Source organism: Peromyscus californicus, unplaced genomic scaffold (assembly GCF_007827085.1).
Source record: "Peromyscus californicus insignis strain IS unplaced genomic scaffold, ASM782708v3 Scaffold_14__1_contigs__length_90479793_seg_1, whole genome shotgun sequence".
Lineage (NCBI taxonomy): Eukaryota > Metazoa > Chordata > Mammalia > Rodentia > Cricetidae > Peromyscus > Peromyscus californicus.
This window is the reverse complement of record NW_026294435.1, coordinates 94119-118212: the sequence shown is the minus strand read 5'-3', so window position 1 is coordinate 118212 and position 24094 is coordinate 94119. Positions and strand designations below refer to the sequence as shown.

At 43.7% G+C, this 24094-nt stretch overlaps 1 protein-coding gene across 1 annotated transcript; it reads left to right on the top strand.

Annotated features, from left to right (window-relative positions):
- Positions 1–428: 428 nt before the first annotated feature.
- Positions 429–6624, top strand: LOC128109259 (malignant fibrous histiocytoma-amplified sequence 1 homolog; the record flags this gene model as incomplete). Its single annotated transcript, XM_052736421.1, is given in 2 exon segments — positions 429–3912; positions 6011–6624. A coding segment is annotated over 1 exon segment (3414 nt), but the record flags the coding sequence as incomplete, so codon positions are not given.
- Positions 6625–24094: the final 17470 nt, after the last annotated feature.

The following is a 24094-nucleotide window of genomic DNA, read 5'->3' as shown; positions in this document are numbered from 1 at the left end:
ATCCAACCTTGGTCTCAACAATTCTCGCTCATATAAACCCTCCTCATTCTCGTTAATTGGACTCCCAGAGCCCGAACTGACCTACTCTGGTGATGGGATGGCCAAACACCCTAATTGTTGTGCTAGAAACCTCATCCAACTACTGAGGGATCTGGATGCAGAGATCCATGACTAGGCCCTGGGTACTCTCACTTTTTTATGTAAGGAGATTTAAAAAAATTACTCTTTCGCCCAGCGCCGGGGACACGGCGCTCGCGCTCACGCCCGAGCCGCGGGGAAACGGAGACAAGGAGACGCCGCCGCCGCCGGCGCCCCGGCCCTGCGCCCGCAGCATGCCGGCAGCGGAGCCGAGCGCTGCCCTCCTCCTGCTGCTAGCGGAGGCGACGCCGCCGGCCTCCGGGCCGCCGCTGCGAGGGTAGCGGGGCTGGAGTCGGCTACCCAGGCACCGCGAGGTGGGCGGAGCTGGAAGAGGAGCAGGCATCCTCTGCGGCGCGGCGGCGGGCGGCGGCCCTGCTGCCTGGCGCGCCCATGGCCCCGGAGCACGGAGAATAGGAGCCGTGTTGCGCGGCCACAGCCCAGCTCCGCGCCGCTTGCCCGGAGCCCCCCAGAGCTGCCCGCGTCGCCGCCGCCGCCGCCCCCCAGCTGCGGGCGCCCGGCCGCTGGCTGCGCTAGGGACCCACGGCCGCTGGCCGCGCAGGGGTGGTGGCCCGGGAGCAGCGGGAGCCAGAGGAGGGCCCGGGCGCCGGCTGGGGTGCAGCGCGGCATGCAGCTGCGGGCTCCAGTGCCGGCGTGAGGGTTGTCGGCGCGATTCACTCGAGTCCCCCGACGCCCCCCAGCTGGTGCTGCCGGCCAACATCGGGGACATTGAGGTGCTGAACCTGGGGAACAACGGCCTGGAGGATGTGCCTGAAGGTCTGGGGTCGGCTCTGGGCAGCCTTCGCATCTTGGTCTTGTGCAGGAACCGCTTTGCCCGGCTGCCCCCTGCGGTGGCGGAGCTAGGCCATCACCTTACGGAGCTGGACGTGAGCCACAACCGGCTGACAGTCCTGGGTGCCGAGGTGGTGAGCGCCCTGAGGGAGCTGCGCAAGCTCAACTTGAGCCACAACCAGCTGCCGGCGCTGCCTGCCCAGCTGGGTGCCCTCGGCCACCTGGAGGAGCTGGCTGTCAGCTTCAACCGGCTAGCGCATCTGCCAGATTCCTTCTCCTGCCTCAACCACCTGCGCACCCTCGACGTGGACCACAACCAACTCACCGCCTTTCCCAGGCAGCTGCTGCAGCTGGCTGCCCTGGAGGAGCTGGACGTATCCAGCAACCGGCTGCGAGGCCTACCTGAGGATATTAGTGCCCTGCGTGCCCTCAAGATTCTCTGACTTAATGGGGCCGAGCTTGGCACCCTGCCCAGCGGCTTCTGTGAGCTGGCCAGTTTGGAGAGTCTCATGTTAGACAACAACGGGCTGCAGGCTCTGCCCCCCCCCCCCGAGTTCAGCCGCCTGCAAAGGCTCAAAATGCTCAACCTCTCTTCCAACCTCTTTGAGGAGTTTCCTGATGCGCTGCTGCCCCTGGCTGGTCTGGAGGAGCTCTACCTTAGTCGGAACCAGCTCACCTCAGTACCATCTCTTATCGCCGGGCTGGGCCGGCTTCTCACCCTGTGGTTGGATAACAACCGCATCCGCTACTTGCCGGATTCCATTGTGGAGCTGATGGGCCTGGAGGAGCTGGTCCTTCAGGGCAACCAGATCGCTGTTCTGCCCGACAACTTTGGCCAGCTCTCCCGGGTGGGCTTGTGGAAAATCAAGGACAACCCCCTGATTCAGCCCCTTTACGAAGTCAACATGAAGGGGATCCCCTACATCGCAGCCTACCAGAAGGAATTGGCTCATTCCCAGCCAGCTGTGCAGCCCCGCCTCAAGCTGCTCCTGATGGGCCACAAGGCTGCAGGCAAGACCCTGCTCCGACACTGCCTCACTGAGGACAAAGTGGAAGGAGACCAAGGAGGAGGGGACAAGGAGAAGAACTACCTGCTTTTCCCTCCCCTTGGGAGCAAGGGCATCGAGGTGACCAGCTGGACTGCGGATGCTTCCCGGGGCCTGCGGTTCATTGTGTATGACTTAGCCGGTGATGAAAGCTATGAGGTGATCCAGCCCTTCTTCCTCTCCCCAGGAGCCCTGTATGTGCTGGTGGTCAACTTGGCCACCTATGAACCTTGCTGCTTTCCTATGACCGTGGGCACCTTCTTGCACCGGGTGGGGGCCCGGGTGCCTCACGCCGTGGTGTGCATTGTGGGCACACACGCGGACCTGTGTGGGGAGCGGGAGCTTGAGGAGAAGTGTCTGGACATTCACCGCCAGATCTCCCTCCAGGAGAAGCACGATGCAGAGGGCCTAAGCCGTCTAGCCAAGGTGGTGGATGAGGCCCTGGCTCGGGACTTCGAGCTGCGCTCTGCCAGCCCCCACGCAGCCTACTATGGTGTTTCAGACAAGAACCTTCGGAGGCGCAAGGCCCATTTTCAATACCTGCTCAACCACCGCCTGCAGATCCTCTCCCCCGTGTTGCCCGTTAGCTGCAGGGACCCCCACCAATTGCAACGCCTCCGTGACAAGCTGCTCTCTGTAGCTGAGCACCGGGAGATCTTCCCCAACTTACACAGAGTCCTGCCTCGGTCCTGGCAGGTGATGGAGGAACTCCACTTCCAGCCACCTCAGGCACAGCGACTGTGGCTGAGTTGATGGGACTCGGCCCGCCTGGGTCTGCAGGCAGGGCTGACGGAGGACCGGCTGCAGAGCGCCCTTTCCTACCTGCATGAGAGTGGCAAGCTCCTCTATTTTGAGGATAGCCCCGCCCTCAAGGAGCATGTCTTCCACAACCTCACCCACCTCATTGACATCCTCAATGTCCTTTTCCAGAGAGATGCCTCTTTGCTGCTGCATAAACTGCTCCTGGGGACCAGTGAAGAAGGGGAGGGGGAGGGGGAGGGGGAGAGCTTCCTCACTCCGGCAGTGCCCACCCCGGGTCAGGACCCACTCCGGGCCACTCAGCTTCATCATTATGTGGAAGGCTTTCTGCTGCATGGGCTCTTGCCGGCCCACGTCATCCGGTTGCTGCTGAAGCCTCACGTCCAGGCCCAGCAGGACTTGCAGCTCCTCCTGGAGCTGTTGGAGAAGATGGGGCTCTGTTACTGCCTCAATAAACCCAAAGGCAAGCCGTTGAATGGCTCCACGGCTTGGTACAAGTTCCCCTGCTACGTGCAGAATGAGGTGCCCCAAGCAGAGGCCTGGATTAAAGGGACCAACCTGGCTGGGCAGTCCTTTGTGGCCGAACAGTTGCAGATTGAATATAGTTTTCCCTTCACTTTTCCACCTGGATTGTTTGCGCGCTACAGTGTCCAGATCAACAGCCATGTGGTGCACAGGTCGGATGGGAAATTTCAGATCTTTGCCTATAGAGGGAAAGTTCCCGTAGTGGTGAGCTACAGGCCCGCCAAGGGGGTCCTGCAGCCAGACACCCTGTCCATCGCTAGCCATGCATCGTTACCAAATATATGGACGGCATGGCAAGCCGTCACCCCTTTGGTCGAGGAACTGAACGTGCTGCTTCAGGAATGGCCTGGACTGCACTACACCGTGCACATCCTCTGTTCTAAGTGCCTTAAGAGAGGGTCCCCCAATCCACACGCTTTCCCAGGGGAGTTGCTGAGCCAGCCCAGGCCAGAAGGGGTGGCAGAGATTATCTGCCCCAAGAATGGCAGCGAGCGAGTGAATGTGGCCTTGGTTTACCCACCTACACCGACTGTGATCAGCCCCTGTTCCAAGAAGAACGTTGGTGAAAAGCACAGAAACCAGTGACATTCGTGGCTGTGGAATTTCCATGGAGTCAACAGAGCATGGGAACTGACTGGGACATCTTTTGCCCCTGGTGAGCCCGCCATGCTCCCAAGCGCCTTTGGGGCCCAGGGTGAGACCATGCACCAGGTGCTTGCAGAGGACCGTTGGAGGGAGGTTGGAGGGGGCTGGGAAGATGGGAGCGAACATTGGAGCAAACGATTCACAACCTGAACCTCAGAAACTGTGATCCTCCAAGGAGAGAGCTACTTGAAGAAAAGTTAAAAAAAAAAAATTTCGAATGGCTTCTCAGGGATTTTGTTTTCCGTGTACACATAAGCCATAGTTCCAGTCCAGGTGGCAGCGTCCAGCACACTCAGATTTCAGTTTTGTTCAATGTGAAGGAGGGATCGACTGATGTTCATTGCTGTTCCGTCACGAGTGTAAAATATGTATATGTTAATCTTTATTTTTATAATATGCAAATACATTTAAATTTATACAGTTTGACGCTTCTAGCATTGGTTAACACTGGGTGCAATATTCTGCATGAGAACTGTGCCAAGATGGGGCTGGTGTCTTCTTTTAGTGTTAGACCTTTTGTTCTTTCGTCGTCCCTTAGAGCTAACCGCCTTCTCAACTGAAAAGGAAAGGGAGAGCTAACCTCTTCCTGTTAGTTCATGGATGGATTCAGTGTTGGTTCCTAGAACTCTGATAATCACCGGGAACGTGCAGCCCATTGAGACAGAGCCCCTCCCATCTTTTCATTACACCCCCTGCCTGTCAGTCACCGGACATGATGGTAGATTGGTTAGTTCTCTCTCCCTACACATCGCCACAGCTGGAGCAGAGGGAGGCCTTCCTCGGGGCCAAATGAGGTGAAGAATCCGTGAAAAATCTGAGTCTTGGAACAACCTGAGATAATCCGAGGTCAGTTCTCAATCTTGCAGTGATTCTGTTATGCACCCTTTCCCCCTGGAACAGTGTGCATGATTTAGCAGAACCCCATGTGAACTTCCACATCTGCCCGTGGACCTGCAGGTAGGAGCGTGCTTTCACGGAACTCCGTGCCTCGTGGGCTGTTGATTCATTCAGAGCCACTTGGAAGACATCTGCTGCCAAGATCTAGTAAAGCCCTTGTTTTGAAATCTCCGGAAGGTAAACACTTAAAAACAAGCCCCCCAAATCGCTCTCTAGTGTCCTCCTAGTTGGGGCCAAACGGCATATGCTGTCGTAGTAACACATTCTCTGCAGAACGTAAAGGATTCTGTTTACATCTGCCTCCTCCGTGTGTTGACAGGAAGCATGTAAAACTAACTGTTCCCCATAAGAAAAGTGAGTCAGCTGGTCCTACTCTTTGGCTTGTTTATAAAGTATTGACTCTTAGAATGCCACAGCACACGCAGTCACCACGAATCTTTAAGAGAAATGCAAGCAGGCGGCTGCACCGTGAGAAATTACTCATCAATTTGTGTAGAATCTGTTCCGTTGACTTCCCTGTCCGCCTCCCTCCCCCAGCCTGTTCCACGACCATGATTTCTTAGAAATCAGAATTGAGTGGGAATCTTCTTTTTTTGTGTGTGTTTTGAATACTTAACTATGACAAGTCCAGTTGGAGATTTCCTTTTAGAACACAGTCACAGGATGGATCAGAATTTGATCTTTTTTTTTTTTTTTGTCACAGTTCTCATGTGTGTGTATGTGTGTGCAAGTATAAACTGAAGGGTTAACGTCTTGTTGCTTTTTGGACCACTGAATTATTTGGGCCATAGGTTTTTTTGTTTTTTTTGTTTTTTAATTGGCACCAGTCAATTCTGACACTGTCTATCAAGAAACTTTGACCAGTCTTATAATGTTGTGTATGACTTTGGGCTTACTCCCCAGAGGACCGTGTTAAATAAAAATAAGGCTCCGCCGGGCGGTGGTGGCGCACGCCTTTAATCCCAGCACTCGGGAGGCAGAGCCAGGCGGATTGCTGTGAGTTCGAGGCCAGCCTGGGCTACCAAGTGAGTTCCAGGAAAGGCGCAAAGCTACACAGAGAAACCCTGTCTCGAAAAACCAAAAAAAAAATAAGGCTCCTTGGGGAGCACACCCTGTAAATGGTTGCTATTTTCATAAACACAGATGCCCACGTTCTGAATATCTGCTACGTTTTGACAAGTGATGTTTTTGTATTGTCATCTGAACCCTAGAGAAGCAGCGGAGAGGAGAGAGCCTTGGTTGTCACGTGTGTTGTGGCCAGGGTCGACATGCTCAGAGGGTCATGGGCCTGAAAAAGCTCCAGCAAAGGATGAGAATTTGCCTCAGTGTGGGGGGGAGGCTTGGAGATACAAGAGCCACTCCGCTCAAGAGGAATTTCAGTGTCTGCGTAGGAAATTCTGTTTCCTCGTTTCAACACCTGGGAAGACTCAGCGGCCAGCAGCTGAGGGGGCCGTCCACTAAGCACAAGAGGCATCCTTCTACCCAAGGAGCCCCTTGCCTGTCAGATGCTCTCCAAGTTTGTTATGGTTTCTATTCCTGCAACTATGGTGGTATTCCAAACCACTTCCTGGGATTGTAAAAGTGATGCCAGAATAAATGTTTTCCCCTTCCAAGGAAAGGAAAAAAAAAAAAAAAGACAGCGCTCATATTTGACATATGTCCTGGACTCTTTCGAATGAATAAAGAGGAAAGGCTTGACGAGATTCCAATGGAGTGTGTGTTTTTCATGCTGCAGTCTGTGAATTGTAATTGTGGTTTCCCAGTTCATTGTCCTAACAGGGCAGAAATTAAAAAAAAATCAATAAAAATACAATGAAATGTTTAAGCCAAAAAAAAATTACTCTTTCAATCTTACCTCTTCTTGTTTCTGATCTATTCTAATTACTGCTTTCATTATGGTATATAAATGTTTCTAGAAATCCATACTTTGTAGCATGAATATTAATGGTACTTATTAATAAAATCAAACCTGAGGCCAGTTATTGGGGTGAACTCTGGAAGATCAGAGAAGCAGAAAAAGCCACAGCCACCTCACCTTGCCAATTCCTCAGCTGATTCTGTTTCCTCAGACTGGAAGCCTCTGAGTCCTCATCTGAATGAATCTCAGCTGAACTGCTGCCAGAAGCCTAAAAGCTTAACCAGCCAAATGCTTAACCAGCCAAATGTTTCTAGTTTCTGGTCTCCACGCCTTATATATCTTTCTGTTTTTGCCATCACTTCCTGGGATTAAAGGCTCGCTTTCTGGGATTAAAGGCATGAGTCACCATGGTTGGCTGTATCCTTGAACACATGGATTTCTGCCTCTGGAATGCTGGGATTAAAGGTGTATGCTACCACTGCCTATCCTCTGTGTTTAATATTGTGGCTATTCTGTCTCTGACCCCAGATAAGTTTATTAGCATGCACAATATTTTGGGGAACACAATACCACCACAATACTTCTTTTCTCAAATTTTGAATTTAATGAAATAACATTTTTCAGATTTTCTTCATAATTATCTGGATTTTATGTTCCTGGATCTTCATGATGTCATTGCCATCTCTAGTTTATCAATTTGGGCATTTTCACTTTCCTTTGGTGGCTTTGTCTAAGGGTTTATTGATGATGTTTTTCCATTCAAAGAACTGAATGTTCATTGATTCTTGGTATTGTTTTTCCCCAATTACATTTCATTAACTTTTACCTTCCACCTATTTCTCTCTTCCTTTTTATTTTTCCTACTGATTTGGTGTTTGTTATGGTTTTTCCAGTGCTATAAGTTGTATCATTAAGCCATTTATTTAAAGCCTCTGTGACTTCTAAATTTAGGCACTTAGAAGCATAAATAGCCTTCTTAGACTGTGTTCCCAACATACCACAAGTTTTCATATTTTTTTACATTTATTTCTTTATTTTTGTTTCATGTGTATGGGTGTTTTATCTGCATTTATGTCTGTGCACCACATGCATGCATTGCCTACAGAACTTGGAGTTGCAGACGACTGTGTGCCTCTATGTGGGTGCTAGTAATTGAACCCAGGTTCTCTGCAAGAGCAGCTAGTACTCTTAACCCCTGAGTATACCTGTTATTTATAATAAAGATTTATCAGCACTTATGTTCTAAAAACTCAACCCAGGTCCCCTATAGGCAAACTGCAAGTGCGCACTCTTAATCGCCAAGCCACGTTTTCATTCCTCAAGGAGTGTGTATGTGTGTGTGTGTGTGTGTGTGTGTGTTGTTCACATGTGTTTGTGTTGCTTGTGGGGAGAGGTGCATTTGCATATAAGTTGGCATGCATTTGTATGCCCAAGGTTGGCATCAGAAAATTCCATCCATCATTCTTCACTTTATTCACTGAGGTAGAGTCTGTCAGTTGAACTGAGAACTTGCTTGTGCAGGCTAATTTGCTCTGAAGATGCCCAGTCTCCTCTTTCTATGTTGTTGAATTGTTGATGGGCTATCAAGCCCACCTAGCATTCTGGGTTTTCAATATCTGAACTCAAGTTTTAAGAAACACCTGGAAAGTACACTATGCATCATTCTCCCTAGCCTTATTCCTGCCTTTGCATCCATTTTTATAAGTATGTGTGTTTAATTTTTAATTTTATATGCTTGTTTTATGTGAATGGGTGTTATACCTGCATGTACATCTATATACCACTTGCACTTCTGATGTCCATGGAGCACAGGAAGAGTATTGAAACTCCTGGAAATGGAGTTACAGATGGTTGTGAGCTACCATGTACATCCTGGAAATGGAACCTGAGTTCACTGGAAAAGAAGCCATTGCTCTTAAACACTGAGCAATCTTTGCAGCCCCTGATTAGTCCTAGATGGGGCAATTGAAAATAATAATAATAGTTGTTGTTGAAAGTTGTATAATTCTTTTGTGGATTTTGTTTGGTGTTATCCTGCTCCTCTCTTGCTTAACTTTCACTCATGTGTAGTTTATTCTTGCCAATGACCTAATGGATGTGTTTACATTTCTCTTCAATGTGAAGGGTACCTTCCAGAATCTTATGTAGTTGTAGCTTAGTGGATTTGATATCATTTTTATAGAATGTTTTCTCTTCTTTCTCTATCATGACTGAACAACATCTGTGTTTGTTATAATAATCTAGTTTCCTAGTGTGTTTCAAAAGTTGAAATGCTCAATCCCAAACTTTTCTGGATTAAATTTTTTCCCTTGAGAATTTTGCCCCTCTCTGGAGTGTTAGTGCCTACATTTAATCCCAACACTTGGGAGGCAGAAGCAAGCTCTGTAAGTTTGAGGCTATATTGATCAACATAGTGAATTCCAGGCAAGTGAGGGGTACATAATGCCACTCTGTCTCAAAATTAAGGGAGAAAGGGAGAGGCACTGGAAGGATGGCTCAGAAGTTAAGAGCATTTGCTGCTTTTTCAGAGGACCCTGGTTTGCTTCCCAGCACCCACATGGGTAAAAGCCCAGTCCCTCTCTCTACTCATTGAAATGTTCTAATTTTGCTATCTTGTCTTCAAGTTCAAAGTCTGCCCTGATACATTTTATTGGCAAGGCTTTCCACAAAGCCCTTTGTTACACTGAATGTGTTCCCTTCAAGCATTTCAGTATGCTCTTCACTGAATTCCTCTTTCACGTTTGTTTAATTCACTTTCTCCTTTTCATTTAACTGTTTCTTTGTGTCATCATGTGATATATTGTTGGGTTAATTTTCTTCTTTAATTTTGTTGGCAATACATATAATCATTCATTTGAGGACTATTGTATTTCATCTAATCCATTCTGATTGGAGGTCATTTTGGGGAATGGATAATTTTGGGAGGAATTTTTTGTAATATTTGTTTCTCCTGTTATCTTGTTTTTTTCCCCTAATTTCCTGGTGATGAAATCGCTCCGTTGTAACACATCAGGGTTATTTGTAATACCTTCCCTACATGAGTTCATGAGCTCAGTTAACCCACACTCTTGTCAAGGCTACGTGGTGAAATTGTTGGACCTGTGAGCACATTCTGTTTGTAGTAACTTTTAATGAGTGTGGGAGTACTTGGGCAGAGTGCAAGTAAACGTGTCCTAGAAAACTCTGGTGCCTCAGAGAGTTACTCTTCTGATCCCTGATATTACGCAAGTTTTTCCCTGTTAGAATTCAGATTTATAAGCACGCTCCCCATTTCTTGGTTTAATGGCTTCATCATTTTCAAAAGCTTCTTCCAATGTGTCTGTTTTCACATCTTTAAAGTAAGAATGAAAAATAGTACCAGCACTACTTATCCCACAGATGTGATATATGGAACTCTTTTTTTAACTTTTCAATTTATAAAAAGTTTTTTTTATTATTTTAAATATTGTGCTCATGTGTTTATGTGTAGGTGCATGCACATGTGCCCACAGAAACCAGAGGTGATGAATCTCCCTGAAACTGCAGTTACAGACAGTCATAAGCCACCTAATGTGTATATTAGGAACCAAACACTGTGCCCTTTGCAAGAGCAGAATAGTCTCTTAACCAATGACTATCTGTCTAGCCCCTGTACTTTCTTCCTTTTTGTTTAATGTTCATACATACTATATAAAGTGTTTTGAACAAATCCTCACCCCATTCCCTCACCTCCAGTTCTTCTACTATATCCTCCATAATGCTTTCCTCCACATTTCATGTGTTTTGTTGTTGTTGTTTAATATCCACTGATTCCATATAGGCCTGACTGTGTGCCCATGGGTACGAGATTTGGGTAGTACTTTAGGACTCTACAATTTTATATTACTACAAATCCCTAAGACTAAAAGATCACCAAGGAAGAGGGGATAGAAGGATTGTTGAGCCAGAGAGAGCAGTTGTTTGCAGAGAAACAGAGTGCAGTTACACACATGAACTCATGGGGATTGTGACATAAGATCAAGCATGCCAGTACCTCAGCATGGATGCAAAAAGGGCTCATGCAGTCCCATCTTTTTCTTATAATTTTGTATTATTAAGAAAATTTCTATTCATTTTACATACCAACCACAAATCCCCATCCCTTTCTTCTCCCATCCTCAGCTTTCCTCCCTCCCATTCTCACCTCCTTCAAGACAAGGTCTCTCGTGAGGAGTCATCAGAGCCTGATAGACTCAGTTGAGGCAGGTCCAAGGCCCTCTTCTTACACCAAGGTTGGGTAAGATGTCTCACCATGCACACCAAAACACTCCAAAAAGCCCACTCATGCCCTAGAGATAGATCCTGACCCCGCTGCCAGGGGCCTCCTTAAGCAGATCAAGCTACATAACTGTCTCACCTATGCAGGGGGCCTAGTCCAATCCCATGGAGGCTCCACAGTTCATGAGTTCCTACTAGTTTGATTTAGTTGTCTTTGTTTATCCATCATGATCTTGATGCCCCTTGCTCATAGAACCCTTTTTTCTCTTTGCCTGGACTCCTGGAGCTTGGCTGTGGATCTCTGGATTTGCTTCAATCAGTTACTGGATGAAGGATCTATGATGACAGTTAGGGTATTCACTAATCTGATTACCAGGGTACCTAGTTCAGGCACCCCCTCCACTACTGTTAGTAGTCTCAGGTGGAGTCATCCTTGTGGATTTCTGGGAACTTCCCTAGCACCCAGTTTCTCCATATCCCCATGATGTCTCCCTCTGTCATAGTATACTTTTTGTTGCTCTTCCACTTCATCCCTATTTCTGCTCGACCATCCCATTCCCTTATATTCTCATTCCCCATCCCCTACCCTCAATTGCATCCCCTCACCCCCAGTCTACTCATGAAGATCTCATCAATTTTCCCTTCTGAGGGCAGTCAATGTGTTCCTCTGGGGATTCTCCTTGTTAGAAAGCCCCTTTGGAGCTGTGGGTTGTAGTCTGATTATCCTTTGCCTTTCATCTATTATCTACTTACAAATGAGTACAAATCATGTTTATCCTTCTGAGTCTGGGTTACCTCAGTAAGGATGATATTTTCTAGTTCCATCCATTTTCCTGCAAATTTCATGATGTCACTTTTTTTCATGCTGAGTAGTATTCCATTGTGTATATGGACCATATTTTCTTTATCCATTCTTCAGTTGAAGGGCACCTAGTTTGTTTCCAGGTTCTGGTATCATGATCAATGCTGCTATGACATAGTTGAGCACGTGTCCTTGTAGTATGATAGACCTTTCCTTAGGTATATACCCAAGAGTTATAATGCTGTGTCCTGATGTAGATAGACTCCCCATTTTTGAGAAACCACCATACTGTTTTTCAAAGTGTCTGTACAAGTTTGCACTCCCACCAAAAATGGAGAAGTGTTCCCCTTGCTTCACATGCTCTCCAACAAAATTTGTTATCAGTGTATTTATTTTAGCCATGATGAGCGATGTAAGTTGGTATCTCAGTGTTTTGATTTGAAGTTCCCAGATGACTAAGGATGTTGAGCAATTCCTTAAATGTCTTTTGGCCATTTGTGATTCTTCTCTTGATAATTCTCTGTTTGCTTCTGCAGCCCATTTTTTAATTGGATTGTTTGGTATTTTGGATGTCTAGCGTCTTAAATTCTTTATATATTTTGGAGATAAGCCCTCTGTCAGATGTGGGATTGATGAAGATCTTTTCCCATTCTCTAGGCTGTCCTTTTGTCTTATTGACCATGTCGTTTGCCTTATAAAAGCTTCTCAGTTTCAGGAGATCCCATTTAATAACTGTTGTTCTCAGTGTCTGTGCTACTGGTGTTCAATTTAGGAAGTGGTCTCCTGTGTCAATGCATTCAAGGCTATTTCCTTCTTTATCTTCTGTGAGATTCAGAGTAACTGGATTTATGTTGAGGTCTTTGGTCCACTTGGGCTTGAGTTTTGTACATGGAGATTGATATGGATCTATTTGCAGTCTTCTACATGTTGATATCCAGTTATACCAGCACCATTTGTTGAAGATGTTTTCTTTTTTCAACTGTATAGTTTTGAATTTTGTTCAAATTTTGTTCATATGTGTGTGGATTAATGTCAGGGTCTTCAATTTGATTCCATTGGTCCACATGTCAGTTTTTATGCCAGTATCAAGCTGTTTTTATTACTGTAGCTTTATTATAGTAGAGCTTGAAGTCAGGGATCATTACGCCTACAGAGGTTGATTTATTGTACAGGATTCTTTTAGTTATCCTGGTTTTTTTTTTTGTTTTTCCATATGAATTTGAGTATTGTTCTTTCCAGGTCTGTGAAGGATTGTGTTGGGATTTTGATGGGGATTGCATTGAATCTGTACATTGCTTTTGGTAAGATTGCCATTTTTACTATGTTAATTATACCTATCCTTGAGCATGGGAGATCTTTCCATTTTTATATCTTCTTCAAATTCTTTCTTCAGGGACTTAAAGTTCTTTTCATACAGGTCCTTCACTTTCTTAGTTATAGTTACCCCAAGGTATTTTATATTATTTGTGGCTATTGTAAAGGGTGATGTTTCTCTGATTTTTTTTCTCATCCCATTTGTCATTTGTATATATACACGAGAGATACTGATACTTTTGAGATAGTCTTGTATCCTGCCACATTACTGAAGGTGTTTATCAGTTGTAAGTGTTCCTTGGTCGAATTTTTGGGGTCATTTATGTATACTATCATGTCATCTGCAAATAGTGAAAGTTTGTCTTCTTCCTTTCCAATGTTTATCCCTTTAATCTCCTAGCTAGAACTTCAAGTACTATATTGAATAAATGTGAGGAGAGTGGACATCCTTGTCTTGTTCCTGATTTTAGTGTAAGTGTTTTGAGTTTCTCTCCATTTAATTTGATTATGGCTGTTGGCTTGCTATAAATTGCCTTTATTATGTTTAGGTATGTTACCTGTATTCCTGATCTCCCCAAGTCCTTATCATGAAGGGTTGTTGGATTTTGTCAAAGGCCTTTTCAGCATCTAATACAATGATCAAGTGGTTTTTTTCTTTCAGTTTGCTTATATTGTGTATTACACTGAAGGACTTTTGTATGTTGAACCAACCTTGCATCTCTGGGATGAAGCCTACTTGATCAAGGTGGATAATTGTTTTGATGTGTTCTTGGAGTCCTTTTGCCAATATTTTATTGAGTGGTTTTGCATCAGTGTTCATGAGGGAGATTGGTCTGTAATTCTCTTTCTTTGTTGCATCTTTGTTTGGTTTGGGTAGCAGAGTAACTGTAGCCTCATAAAAGGAGTTTAGTAATATTCCTTCTGTTTTCATTGTGTGGAACAATTTAAAGAGTATTGGTATTCGCTCTTCTTTGAAGATCTGGTATAATTCTGCATTGAAACTATCTGGTCCTGGACTTTTTTTGGTTAGGAGACTTTTGATGACTGTTTCTATTTCCTTAGGGTTTATTGGTCTATTTACATAGTTTATCTGGTCTTGATTTAACTTAGGTATGTGGTACCTACCCAGAAAATTGTCCATTTCTTTTAAATTTTACAATTTTGTGGAGTACAGTTTTTTGAAGTATGACATGATCATTCTCTGGATTTCCTCATTGTCTGTTGTTATGTCTCCCTTTTCATTTCTGATGTTGCTAATTTGGATGCTCTCTCCCTGCCTGTTGGTTAGTCTGGATAAGGACTTGTCTATCTTGTTGGTTTTTGCAAAGAATCAATTCTTTGTTTTATTGATTTTTTGTATTGTTCTCTTTTTTTCTTTTTATTGTTTTCAGCTCTTCAATTTGATTTATTCCTGGCATCTTTTCTCCTGGGTGACTTTGCTTCTTCTCCTAGAGCTTTTCAGGTGTGTTGTTAAGTCACTACTGTGAGATATCTCCAACTTCTTTATGTGGGCATTTAGTGCTATGAATTTTCCTCTTAGCACTACTTTCATACTGTTCCAAAGTCTGGGTATGTAGTACATTCATTTTCATTGATCTTTAGGAAGTCTTCAATTTTTTCTTTATTTCTTCCTTAACCCATTGGTGACTTAGTTGAGCATTTTTCAGTTTCCATGAGATTGTAGGCTTTCTGTAATTTTTGTTGTTGTTGAACTCTAACTTTAAGCCATGGTAGTCTGATAGAATACAGGAGGTTATTCCAATTTTTTGTATCTGTTGAGATTTGCTTTGTTACCAAGTATCTGTTCTATTTTAAAGAAGATTCCATGGGGTACTGAGAAGAATGTATATTCTTTTGTGTTAGGGTGGATTATTCTTTAGATACCAACTAAGTCCATTTGAGACACAGCATCTGTCAGTTCCCTTATTTTTTCTGTTAAGTTTCTGTCTGGCAGATCTGTCCATTGTTGAGAGTGAGGAGTGGAAGTCTCCCACTCCTAGCGTGTGGGGTTTGATATGTGGTTTAAGCTTTAGTAATGTTTGTTTTACAAATGTGTATGCCCTTGCCTTTGGACATAAATGTTCAGAAGTGAGACTTCATCTTGATGGATTTTTCTTGTGATGCATATGTAATGTCTTTCCCAACCTCTTTCAGTTGATTTTAGTTTGAAGTCTATTAGATATTAGGATAGCTACACCAGCTAGCTTGAGTCCATTTGATTGGAATGTCTTTTCCCGGCCTTTTACTCTGAGGTAGTGTCTGTCTTTGAAGTTTAATTGTGTTTCTTGTATGCAGCCGAAGGACAAATTCTGTTTTGTATCCTTCTGTTAGCCTGTGTCTTTTTAGAAGTAAATTGAATCCATTTATATTAAAGGGTATTGATGACCAGTGATTGTTAATTCCTGTAATTTTTTGGTGGTAGTGTTGTGTGTTTCCCTTCTTTGGTATTTGTTGGTGTGTAACTATCTCTTGCCTGTGTTTTCGTGGGTGTATCTGACTCCCTTAGGTTGGATTTTCCCTTCTAGTGCTTTCTGTAGGGCTGGATTTGTGGAAAGGTATTGAAAGTTCAGTTTTATCTTGGAATATTTTATTTACTCCCTCTGTGGAGATTAAGAGTTTTGCTGGGTATAGTAGTCTGGGTTGGCATCCATGGTCTCTTAGCATCTGCATAATGTCTGTCCAGGACCTTCTGGCTTTCAGAGTCTCCATTGAGAAGTCAGGTGTTATTCTAATGGATCTGCCTTTGAATGTTACTTGGCTTTTTTACTTTGCAACTCTTAATATTTTTTGTTTATTCTGTATATTTAGTGGTTTGATTATTATATGGCGAGGGGACTTTCTTTGGATCAAGTCTATTTGATGTTCTGTAAGCTTCTTGTATCTTCATAGGCATTACCTTCTTTAGGTTGGGAAAGGCTTTTTTCTGTGATTTTGTTGAATATATTTTCTGTGCTGGTATTCTTATCCTTCTTTTATCCCTATTATTCTTAGGTTTGGTCTTCTCATAGTGTCCCAGATTACCTATACATTTTGTGTTATGACTTGTTGGCTTTAATATTTTCTTTGACTGACAAATCTATTTCATTTATCATATCTTCAATGCCAGAAATTCTCTTTTCCATCTCTTGCATTCTGTTGGTTATGCTTGTATCTGTAGTTCCTGTTCATTTACTCAGATTTTCTATTTCCAACATTCCTTCAATTTGTGTCTTCTTTATTGTCATTATTTCAGTTTTTAAATCTTAAACTGTTTCCTTCACCTGTTTAATTGCTTTTTCTTTGTTTTTTGGCTTTCTTTAAGGAATTTTCAATTTCTTTCAAAATTTTGTTTGTCCTTTCCTCAATTTCTTTAAGGGAATTTTTCATTTTCTCTTTGAAGACCTCTATCATCTTGTTAAAGTAATTTTTAAGGTTGATTTCTTCTGCTTCTTCTGCATTGGGATGGTCAGTTCTTGCTGATGTACAACCACTAGGTTTTGGTGGTACCATGTTTGTTTTTATGTTTCTGATTGTATTTTTGCACCAGCATCTGCCTGTTTCTTCCTCCACTTGGTCTAATTAGTGTCAGTGTCTGAGGGGGCCTCTCTTGCTCCAGTCAGAGCTGTTGGTCCTCTTAGTCCTATGGGCTCTGGTTGGCTCTGTCTCAGGGAGAAGCTGTGGTCTTGGAGTGTTGGTGGGTTTGGAGGATGGGTTGGGTGATGGTGGTAGTCTGGCCTGCTTGCAGGAGACCTGCCTGCTGGCCTGAGACTAGGTCTGCCATGGGTGGTGGTGTGGAGCACAGGGGTTGTGCCTCTGGGCCCAAAGCCTAGAGGTTGAGCTGATAGGCTAGGGGAACAAAGATTCACCTTAGTCCAACCAGTGTTGGCAGGCTCTGTGCAGTTCCATCATTACCTGAGGAACTTCTGCAATTGATTGCTCCTATGGGAAAGAGTCTGTTTTCATCAGGAACTTTTTAAAGAGTTGGAAAAATAACTCAGGATAGTCTGTGAAATGCTAGAAACATGTTAGTGGTTGCCTGATCTGGAAAGAGATGCTGGGAATAATGATCTCCTTTGCTACAGAATTGACAGAAGGTTTTATCATTTGGTGCCTGGAGAGCAGAAGGAATGTTCCTTCTTATCACCATCACCCTCATCAATGAGCTTTCTAAAAATTATCACTTTCTCCCTATGAAGCAGGCCATGTTGGTGACACCATGTATACAGAAGGTCTAGGCTGAGATGCTGTTCTCCCACTTACCCTGTGTGGTCTTGGGTGAAGATTGTATCTGGGGCTAGAGTGTGGAAACTTCAATGCTAGCTATACTTGCACTTAGTGCTGTAGTATTGGATCAGAGAACTAACCTTTCTTTGACTTAGTATACCAATGTTAAGCAAAAGTTTTGAAAGTTTTTTTTTTTTTTTTTTTTTTTTTTGCAATACAATTCAGTTCTACATATCAGCCACGGATTCCCTTGTTCTCCCCCCTCCCGCCCCCCTCACCTTCCCCCCAGTCCACCCCCCATTCCCACCTCCTCCAGGGCAAAGCCTTCCCCACAGACTGAGATCAACCTGGTAGACTCAGTCCAGGTAGGTCCAGTCCCCTCCTCCCAGGCCGAGCCAAGCGATCCTGCATAGGCCCCAGGTTTCAAACAGCCAACTCATGCAATGAGCACAGGACCCGGTCCCACTGCCTGGATGCCTCCCAGACAGATCAAGCCAATCAACTGTCTCACCCATTCAGAGGGCCTGATCCAGTTGGTGACCCCTCAGCCATTGGTTCATAGTTCATGTGTTTCCATTCGTTTGGCTATTTGTCCCTGTGCTTTATCCAACCTTGGTCTCAAGGAATAGGAGACCATGGTAAATGAAGACCACATGAGAATAGGAAGAAGCAAAGTGCTAGAGAGGCCCACAGAAATTCACAAAGATACCCCCACAACAGACTGCTGGCAATGGTCGAGATACACCCCGAACTGACCTACTCTGGTGATGGGATAGCCAAACACCCTAATTGTCGTGCTAGAAACCCCATCCAACTACTGAGGGATCTGGATGCAGAGATCCATGGCTAGGCCCCGGGTGGATCTCTGGTAGTCCAATTAGCGAGAATGAGGAGGGTTTATATGAGCGAGAATTGTTGAGAAAGTTTTTTTAAAAAATTATTTTAAAGAAGATCTATTTGATAAGACTCTTGATTGACTTACATCAGTAATTATGTCAAAATACTTAAAAAAATAAACCTTACCTTTCATTTTTGGAGTTTTTTCTCTGTCTCTTTCTGTCTCTATTGCTCTGTCCCCTGTTTATGTCTCTCTCTGTGTCTCTGTCTTTTTTCTCTGTTTTATTATCTTTCTTTCTCTGTTGTATCTCTGTCTCTCTGTCTCACTCTCTCATACACACATGAGTTATTAGGTAACAGACTAGTGTGGGGTCATTGACATCACAGTCATATGCATCCACAATTTTCATGGCTCAGGTGAAGAGTTACAACTTTTCTCTGGCATGTCTGGCATGTCTGGTAAGTTATCGGGTTTGGTTTCTCTGATTGGATTTCAAGATGCCCATGTGCCCTGTAGTCTCAATTCCTCATGATAAGTTTATAGGTGACAGCCCTTCTAATTCCTGGAATAAGCCATTTATTAGTCTGTGCCACATGGGCGGTACCCAACAGATGGTTGTTATCTGAAGATTCACCTTGGGGTATAATTGTCCTCTACCCTCAAACTGGAATGAAAAGCTATCTGTAAAGTGGAGTATCTCAGGTCGAGGTACGGTGTGGAATAACCTAGAGCAGTGCATATCTGATTTCAATAAGGAATTCTTTTTTTTTTTTTTTTTTTTTTTTTTTTTGGTTTTTCAAGACAGGGTTTCTCTGTGTAGCTTTGCGCCTTTCCTGGAACTCACTTGGTAGTCCAGGCTGGCCTCGAACTCACAGAGATCCGCCTGGCTCTGCCTCCCGAGTGCTGGGATTAAAGGCGTGCGCCACCACCGCCCGGCCTCAATAAGGAATTCTTAAGTCTCATACATTCACAGTGTGCTTTGGTTTCTGAAGATAGAAGTCATACAGTCTATGTTAATTTCCTCACCTTGTGACCAAATTGTTGACAAGAATCAACTTAAGAACATAACAATCAATTTGGTATAACCGTTTAAGAAAGGACAGAGTCCATTACAGTGGAGAAGGCAATGAAGCTGGGGCATAAGATGACTGATCACATTGCATCTACAGGCAGGAGATTTGACAGACACAAAGTGCAGCAAGAGATAAAGCACATCCCTATACACCGCATCACCAGGTAGGATGAGATCATCAGAGTACACTGGAGATACTTCACATCTAATCTACAATATTCTGCCACAGGCCCCATAGGTTCAGGATTTTAACGAGAACTCCTGGAAAGGAGCGATGTCTACAGCGACTGATGGACTGATTAGAACTGTCATAAGATGAAGATGTTGGAATGTTGCAGGTCTGGAGCCTAATTACTCTATCTTGGGAAGTTTTACCTCCCTGGACAGCCATTCCTTGACAGTCTCTGTGTCAGAACTAACTAATAGATAAAACACATTTGGAATCTATTAACCTAGCTTCCACTAACCCCAAAGCTAAGGTTGTTATAAGACGGCATCTGAGGCTTATATGGGAGATTTCCCCATCTTGCTTTAACCACCTCTATGAGGTACCAAAAGTAATTTTAAATTGGCTTGATTTATGGCTTACTTTGTTCTGTTGCTATAAAAACTCCAAAAAACTGCTTCCACACAGGAACATTATATATGAAGGAATCTAAATGTATGTTTGCAGGCCATAGTCACACATATATGTTCCAAAATAAAACACGTCTTTATTTCTTTTGAGGTGAGAGGTGTTTCTTTTGATGACAATGGCTATTTCATAATGCAGAATTCATTTGTTACTACTTCTACACTCTTCACAGTCCCCACAGTCTCCATAGTCACCATAGTCCCAGAGTTGCCACAAAAATGTTCAAAAGTCCATTGTCTCTTCTGAGACACAAAACAAATTCTGGATTCTAAATCCTTGAGAAATTTAAAAATGAAACAAAACAATGTTACATGGATCCAATATATAATGTCACTGATTTAGTGTCTCCATTCCAAAGAGATAAATGATGTTATAGCAAGGAAGGTTTAGATTGTAGCTTGACCAAAATTACAAAGGATAAACATGACATCTTTCAACTCAATTTTCAGCATCAGGCTTGTGATGGAATCCTGTGGTCTCTAAAAAACTTGGTGAAGCCTTCCCCTCAAATTCAGCAATCTACAGTGTGTACATCTCTCTTGACTCAACTCCTTCTTCTTAATTTAGTATGCATCATATGGCCATGACATCTCCAAAGTTCTGGGCTCTCCAGCTTCATAACTTCATGCAGTGTCCCTCCCCTAAGGGTCTCCTTTCAGGAAATTCAGCCTTTCTGCACATTGTTTGGCCTCAGCAACATTCAGGAATCTCAGTGAAGTTTCCATGCTTTCTCACTCTTGTATTTTTATTCCCTCAAAAGCAGAACCATGTGAATGACACATTCTGCTTCCAGCTTGAGCTGTTCTCTAGCCTCCATGGAACATAATTGCAGTGGACTCTAGGTTTCTCAATAGACAAATATGTGAAAAGACTTTTCTAGGTTTCTGCTCCTGTAGGATGCTCAGATTCAGGCTCTCTATCTTTAGAGTATGAATATTCTCAGAGTGGATTCTGGGTCTTGTCCTCAAGGCATTTTCCTAGTATCCAGGGGAAGAAGCTATGTTACTTTCACACAGGACTCGTACATCACTTCCACCAGTTACAGGTACTTTGGAAACTAGTTCATTTGAAACTTTAAATGCATTCATGTTCCTCTTTCTTTACCCATCTGCATGCTTGTCTGTGTCTCACTGCTTCATTTATTTCCCTTTCACTGTAGACCTGGATAGGAGAAATTAGAATGAACCACAGTGAAGCCTGATTGCTATACTCTATTGAAATTTGCTCTGCAAAAAATGAGTCCATTTCCATAGAGAAGTCAGAAAACTTCCTACCGACCATTTAGCTTTCATACTGCCCAAAGGTGCTGTAGGCTGTTGCAGGAGAAGAGACAGCAGTGATCTTATGCAGTGTTGGAGTCTGCATGCTGCAATTCCAACCTGTCACACACAAAGTGCCTACTGGTGCAATAATGGTATGATAGTTATGAGGTAACTAAATGCTTTATGACATATGATTGCCTAAAGCAGTGTTTCTCAACCAGTGGGTCACAACCTTTTTGATGGTTTAGCAAATGGGAGCCACACATCAGATATCTTGCTTATCATATATTTTTTTGGTTTTTTTGAGACAGGGTTTCTCTGTGTAGCTTTGTGCCTTTCCTAGATCTCACTCTGTAGACCAGGCTGGCCTCAAACTCACAAAGATCTGCCTGGCTCTGCCTCCTGAGTGCTGGGATTAAAGGCATGTGCCACCACTGCCCGGCTGCTTATCATATATTTACTTTATGATTGACAAGAGTATCAAAATTACAATTATGAAGTAGCAACAAAAATAATTTTATGGTTGGGGGTCACCACAACATGAAGAACTGTATTAAAGGGTCACAGCATTAGAAAGGTTGAGAACTCTAATCTAAGAAGAGGTAAAAGCATTCCATTCTACAGGGAAACTGCTAATTTCAGGAAGCAAACTACTCAAAGTCCTCAAGAAGTCCCTGAAACTGACAAAATTCACCATACCCCTCCCTCCTCAAGCATTTATAACCCGTTAGAACTTCAGAGAGACACTCATAGACAAGAACAGGTGCCTAGAATAGACACTCTAACATGTCAGGCTGTCTGATAGCTGTGCTGTATGCTCCAGGTTTCCAGTTTTTGTGAGCCATCACAGATGTTGAGGTGGGCTTTGGGTATTGTATCTGTCTTTGAGTCATTTTGCCCAATAAAAATTATTGGTTTATCAAGTAGAAAGTCGGTGGTATTCTTACTTTGGTTTCTCATTGCTTCACTGTCTGGAGTGAGTAGATGTTGTTTCACATCATCCCAAATATAGCGTCACACAGCAGGTCCTACATTCTAGATTATCTATAGGAAATTGTTGAGGTTAAAGCCATGGTAGATAGAAGAATTCAACAGATAAGTGTTTGTAGTCTTGTATCTGTATGTTTCTTATGATTCTTTCTTTAGAATGACAGCTGATGAATATTGATGTACTTGAGCACCAAAGAGAATTTCAACTTGCTTTCACGTTAATTTTACATATGAGAGTCTGTTATGATCTCTTACGATCTATGGCTATTGAGGAGCACATTTCAATCACTGAGCTTCAGTTTCTCCCTCTGCATGCCAGAGACAGTAATATAACCATATTAAGAAGTTAAAGTCAATAAAACAAAACAGGAATGCATTAAGATTTCCTGAGCTACCAATCCTTCTCTTCTTGCACACTGTATCCAAGATTTTCATTAGCAGACAAGTTCTTTGCCACAAGTTTTCTTTTATATTTCTGATTATTCCTCAAGTGCATTAGGCATGTTCTCAGAACAAGACTGCATGAACATGTCTGCTTCTTTCTCACCCCCCGGGAGGCAAAACCTGAACAAGGAACATCTGCAAGTCAACCTGCACACTACACAGGAGACCCCAGATGACATTACTTCATTTGCATTGAGTCTATGCATAGATGCCTGGCCAATGGCAATTTTTAGGGAAAACTGTGAATTTTATAAAATGAGTCTTGGAGGAAAAACTTTTTAATGTACAAAAAATGAATCTAGAAATGTTACATCGCCTGATAATAGCAAAAGAAAAACAAAGTCATCACACCACCACCAACACAACAACAACAAAAATATTGAAAGATGAAAGCAAATAAGCAGATGAAGAAGTGACTATGTTGTACCATGAAGACATCCTCCTACTATAACCAGTGTCTTGCAACAATCAGAGGTGTGTAGGTAAAAAAATGGGATGATTTGGTGAATGGTTTTTGGTAATCTCTGGACATAATAATAACACTGGTCCTGTTGCTCAATATCCCACAGATAACAGTTCCACTGGAGTTAAATTAGGAGTGTGTACACAATTATTTTCCAACAGTCCAAACTAGAAGATGCCTCACTCCTTCAGGGACAGGAAATACACAGTCTGTGGATTACTGTGAAAAGGAGACAAGACACTTCAAAAGGGTAAAAAGGAAATATGTACACAAATATAACCTTATTTTTATTTTCTAAACAAGATTTATTTTTATTTTAAGTATATAAGCATTCGGCCTACGTGTATGTGTGTGCCATTTGTGTGCTTGGTGCATGTGGATGTCAGAAGAAGTTGTCAGATCCACTGCACCTGGTGTTACAGATGGTTGTGAGTCAGTATCTTTTTTTTTTTGGTTTTTCAAGACAGGGCTTCTCTGTGCAGCTTTGCGCCTTTCCTGGGACTCACTTGGTAGCCCAGGCTGGCCTCGAACTCACAGAGATCCACCTGGCTCTGCCTCCCGAGTGCTGGGATTAAAGGCGTGCGCCACCACCGCCCGGCCGTGAGTCACTATCTTAATCAATGTCCCAGCTCTGTGAAGAGACACCATAACCAAGGCAATAATTACAAAGGAAAACATTTCATTGGGAATTGTTTACAGTTTCAGAGGTTTAGTTCATTATCATCATGCTGGGAAGCATGGAGACATGCAACCAGACATGGTAGCTGAGAGCTCTACATCCTAGTTTATAGACATCAAGAAGAGAGAGTCACAGGGCCTGGCTTGCCCTTCTGAAACACCAAAGCCTACCCTCAGTGACAAACTTCCTCCAACAAAGTCACACCTCCTGGTCTTCTCAAGTAGCACCACTCCCTAATGACCAAACATCCAAATATATGACCCTTGGGGGACCATTCCTACTCAAATCACCATAGCCACCATGTAGGTGCTGGGAACCTAACTGGGTCCTCTGCAAGAGAACAAAGACTTCTTAACCATGGAGTCATATCTCCAACCTCTCTTGAGAGATTCTTAAAAACTCACTTGTTGGAGCTCTCCCATCAAGATTGTGGTATAGGTCACAAGAGACAGTTGCAACCAGTACAGATTGATATGTGTCACACCATATTTCTATTTCAG